The 5,135-nt window shown below is 61.1% G+C and overlaps 1 protein-coding gene across 1 annotated transcript; it reads left to right on the forward strand.

Moving 5' to 3' along the window:
• Positions 1–277: 277 nt before the first annotated feature.
• On the forward strand, positions 278–4,594 carry LOC144952161 (uncharacterized; the record flags this gene model as incomplete). The annotated part of the gene is made up of 4 exons (XM_078882565.1): positions 278–309; positions 1,716–2,005; positions 2,553–2,692; positions 2,959–4,594. Coding segments are annotated over 4 exons (647 nt in total), but the record flags the coding sequence as incomplete, so codon positions are not given.
• Between the last annotated feature and the right edge of the window lie 541 nt (positions 4,595–5,135).

Consider the following 5,135-nt stretch of genomic DNA (forward strand, 5'->3'; position numbering starts at 1 on the left):
GTGCAGGTGTTCCACGTGCCCCCCCCCTTAGGGTGCAGGTGTTCCACGTGCCCCCCCCCCCAGGGTGCAGGTGTTCCACGTGCCCCCCCCCCCCTCAGGGTGCAGGTGTTCCACGTGCCCCCCCCCTCAGGGTGCAGGTGTTCCACGTGCCCCCCCCCCCCCCCCAGGGTGCAGGTGTTCCACGTGCCCCCCCCCCCCCCCCAGGGTGCAAGTGTTCCACGTGCCCCCCCCCCAGGGTGCAGGTGTTCCACGTGCCCCCCCCCCCCCCAGGGTGCAGGTGTTCCACGTGCCCCCCCCCCCAGGGTGCAGGTGTTCCACGTGCCCCCCCCCAGGGTGCAGGTGTTCCACGTGCCCCCCTCCAGGGTGCAGGTGTTCCACGTGCCCCCCCCCCCCAGGGTTCAAGTGTTCCACGTGCCCCCCCCCCCCCAGGGTGCAAGTGTTCCACGTGCCCCCCCCCCCCCTCAGGGTGCAAGTGTTCCACGTGCCAGCCCCCCCTCAGGGTGCAAGTGTTCCACGTGCCCCCCCCCCCCAGGGTTCAAGTGTTCCACGTGCCCCCCCCCCCCCCAGGGTGCAAGTGTTCCACGTGCCCCCCCCAGGGTGCAAGTGTTCCACGTGCCCCCCCCCTCCAGGGTGCAAGTGTTTCACGTGCCCCCCCCCCCAGGGTGCAAGTGTTCCACGTGCCCCCCCCCAGGGTGCAGGTGTTCCACGTGCCCCCCCACTCAGGGTGCAATTGTTCGACGTGCCCCCCCCCCCCCAGGGTGCAGGTGTTCCACGTGCCCCCCCCCCTCATGGTGCAAGTGTTCCACGTGCCCCCCCCTTTCAGGGTGCAAGTGTTCCACGTGCCCCCCCCCTCAGGGTGCAAGTGTTCCACGTGCCCCCCCCCCTCAGGGTGCAAGTGTTCCACGTGCCCCCCCCCCCCCCAGGGTGCAAGTGTTCCACGTGCCCCCCCCCTCAGGGTGCAAGTGTTCCACGTGCCCCCCCCCTCAGGGTGCAAGTGTTCCACGTGCCCCCCCCCCCCAGGGTGCAAGTGTTCCACGTGCCCCCCCCCCTCAGGGTGCAAGTGTTCCACGTGCCCCCCCCCCAGGGTGCAAGTGTTCCACGTGCCCCCCCCCCCCCAGGGTGCAGGTGTTCCACGTGCCCCCCCCTCAGGGTGCAGGTGTTCCACGTGCCCCCCCCCCTCAGGGTGCAAGTGTTCCACGTGCCCCCCCCCCAGGGTGCAAGTGTTCCACGTGCCCCCCCCCAGGGTGCAGGTGTTCCACGTGCCCCCCCCCCCTCAGTGTGCAAGTGTTCCACGTGCCCCCCCCCCCCAGGGTGCAGGTGTTCCACGTGCCCCCCCCCCCTCAGGGTGCAAGTGTTCCACGTGCCCCCCCCCCCAGGGTGCAAGTGTTCCACGTGCCCCCCCCCCTAGGGTGCAAGTGTTCCACGTGCCCCCCCCCCCCAGGGTGCAGGTATTCCACGTGCCCCCCCCCCCCAGGGTGCAGGTGTTCCACGTGCCCCCCCCCCCTCAGGGTGCAAGTGTTCCACGTGCCCCCCCCCCCAGGGTGCAAGTGTTCCACGTGCCCCCCCCCCCAGCGTGCAGGTGTTCCACGTGCCCCCCCCCCCCCCCCAGGGTGCAAGTGTTCCACGTGCCCCCCCCACCAGGGTGCAGGTGTTCCACGTGCCCCCCCCCCCCTAGCGTGCAGGTGTTCCACGTGCCCCCCCCCCCCAGGGTGCAGGTGTTCCACGTGCTGCACAGCGCGGACGAGGGGGGCCGTACGCTGCTGGTGGACGGCTTCAGGGCGGCGTGGAGGTTGCGCCGCCGCCGGCCAGACGCCTTCGCGTTGCTGGCCCGCGTCCCGGTCATGCACCAGTTCAGCGAGGGCGGAGATGCGGGGGGAGGGGACGCTGCTGGAGGAGGGGACGACGCCGGGGGGCGCCGGCACCGGCACCTGCTGCGTGCCACGCACACCGTCATCGGCACCACGCCCACCGCCACCGGGGAGCACGGGGAGCTCCTCATGATGCGGTGAGCGGAGTTGGGAGGGGGGCGAGGGGGAGGGGGACGAGGGGGGAGGGGGACCTGGGTGGGGGGACCTGGGTGGGGGGATAGCTGTGAGGGGTTGGGTGGCAGGTGGGGGCGGATGCGTGGAGATAAGGGGAGGGGGCAGGGGGGGTGGCCTGAGACCCGGGGTGGGGCTGGAGGAGGGGGGGTTGGAAGGGAGGGGGACTGGGGGGGGCTAGAGGGTGGAGCGAGGGGGGGGATGAGAATGTGGGGGAGGGGGAAGTGGCAGCAAGGAGGGGGGGGGGCGAGGGACTTCAATGGGGAGGAGTCTGTGAGGCAAACCTCTCCCTGCCCCCGATGCTGCCCCCAACACTGACACTGCCCCCCACCCCCCTCCCTTGCTCCCATCACCAACACTGCAGTTACCCCTAGCAACGTGACCTCTACCCCGTGACCACCGCCCCCGTGACCCTCCCCCTATGTCCCACCCCCCCCATGTCCACCCCCGTGACCACTCCCGTGACCACCTCCATGACCCCCCCCCGTGCCCCCCGTGCCCCCCACCCACCAGCTACAATAACTACGATCGTCTGTCGCTGGCTCTGAGTGGGCACGAGGAGGCTCGCCGCTGGTACCGCGCCCCACCGCCACCTCACCGCGCTGCTACGGCAACCCAGCACAGAGGCCTGGTTCCAGCTGCAGCCTGGCACGGTGAGAGCCGGCACCAGCTCCCAGTGGTGCTGCTGGTGGTGAAGGTGGTGAAGGTGCTGGTGGTTGTACACACTGAGACCCACAGATTAGTACAGTTAGCTACGTAAGGTCCAAAAGAAGTTAATACATACATAAAGAGACCCAGAGACACCCAGACTCATAGAGAACCATAGAGCAGCACAGTTGGCTATGTATGGGGCGAAAGAAGTTCAAAGTACATACACAGAGACTTCAGGAAGGGACCGTTGTCCGTGGGCGGCTTGCAGGTGCTGCTGATAGACAACTGGCGCGTGCTGCACGGGCGCGAGGCCTTCGTGGGGCCGCGCCGCGTCTGCGGCTGCTACCTGCCCCACGACGACCTCATGGACACCGCTCGTCGCCTCGGCCTGCTTGCCTAGCCACACCCTGCATCGTGGCACCCAGGGGAGGCCTGGAGGAGGCCCAGGTGTGACTCCCAGGAGAGATAATTAACATCTCGGAGCCACTGCGATGATGATGAGAGAGAGACATGCAAACTCCACATATACAGCATGCATCGTCACGGTCGGGAATCGAACCTACCCAAAGGCCAATAAGTTTGAAGGACAATGCATATCTACATTGTCATTATCATCATCATAAAAGTGTGTTTGGTTGGCTACGTACTTTGCGAAAAAAGTTATAAATAAGAATAGATTTTACCTGTTATGGCATTAAAGCAGGAGATGTCCTAACACCATATTTATACCTTTTACGAGGCATTAACTACACACGTATTTGTTTCAAAACATGCAAACAGACATGCTTTGATGATAATAATGTGATATGCATAGTCTTTGAAGCTGATTGGCCGACACTAGAGAGACAGCAGCCTTCTTCATGGCCTTGTCTCTGTGTCGTGGGTTCTAATCAGGCGCACACCAAGACTTGGGAGGCAACAGGTTTATTCACTAACACAACCAACGCTTCTCAAAGTTCCAAGGTTAACTATGTACATTACGGGTTAACTACGTTAGGTGGTGGCCACCGTTCCGAACCACCTAACCACTTGAACGGAATCGCTATACGGTCGAACCCGAACAGCCGACACGCCCTCGGGTCGTTGTCGTCGGAGACTGAAGAGCGAGGATCGAAGAAGGCGGCGGCTTCATTCCCGGGTCGAGCAGCCACGCCCCCGCTCGGGGCTCGGCTGGCATCTCCTGTGGCGTGACCAGGGGCTCCAGACCCCATAGCCACGCCCCCTTCTCGATCCTTCGCGGAGGCTCTGGGTCCACATCACGTGGCCCGCTCGCCCCCTCCTGGGGGTCCCCGTGCCCCCTCGTCCAGCCACGTGCCCCCGCAGGTTCACGCAGGCTGTCACGTCCTGACCTCCGTGACATCCGGAACCTGCCCTCGAGTGAGCCCCTTAACATAAGACACCCACTGGTGCCCCTGAGCGGCACCACGCATACAGTACCACCCTTGACTCGGTACCGTCGCTACACGGCATTGACACTATTTACGTCACTACATCTGCACCAGCAGTGTGAGTAGACCGGAGAACGTCAACAGGCGAACAGCACAAAGGTCAATGCAAGTATCAGGGCATTAATAGCTCAGGGTCGAGCAGTTCTATATATCTGGGATATATTTTTTGCAGTATCCAAAATGATGAACAATAAGAATAGGGTTTTAACTTGACTTAAAGCTTTCGTGACTGCAGGAATTCATATCCTTTGGGTCTCGATGTAAAGCTTTCGTGACTGCAGGGATTCATCTTCTTGGTTCTTTCGGTAAAGTCACGTAGAAGGAAAATAATAAAGATAAAACATAATAAAATCCCAGCATAAATAGTCGCTCTAAGCCTGGGGCGTGCCATTCAGACTGTCTCCTTGACAGACCTGTTCTCCACCTGAAGATGGCTGCTTGCGTTGTGGGCGAAACGTCGTGAGAATTATTTTATTATGTTTTATCTTTATTATTTTCCTTCTACGTGACTTTACTGAAAGAACCAAGAAGATGAATCCTTTGGGTCTTTCAGTAGTCATGTAGATAAGTTCAAATTTTTTTTAAAAATAATAAAAAAACCACGACGTTTCGATCGCAACACAAGCGACCACTGGCTATCAACAAAGATTCGTTCATGAAGCCATCTATATATTTTGACACCGACACAATTTCAACCGAGAGGATGGGAACAAACTCGGCAATCATTGGAAGGACGTCATCGACCAGTTTAAGTCATAACTGGCTGTGATGTTTCCATCTTGGGTGCACCAAAAGTTGTTAATTTCTCCAGAGCTCATGCGCTTACCCTTCTCTTGAGTCTCCGATTTCACATTAACGTCACCATCTCCGCTTGAAGTTGGGCATACTGCAAGTACGACAAGTTGTTAATTTCCCACATTAACAGAACCATCTCCACTTGTGCTGCCCCCAGGGCCCTTGTTGGGCGCACTGCAAGTTGACACTTGGGCTACGCCCG

Source organism: Lampetra fluviatilis, chromosome 66 (genome assembly GCF_964198595.1).
Source record: "Lampetra fluviatilis chromosome 66, kcLamFluv1.1, whole genome shotgun sequence".
In the NCBI taxonomy this organism is placed as follows: Eukaryota; Metazoa; Chordata; class Hyperoartia; order Petromyzontiformes; family Petromyzontidae; genus Lampetra; species Lampetra fluviatilis.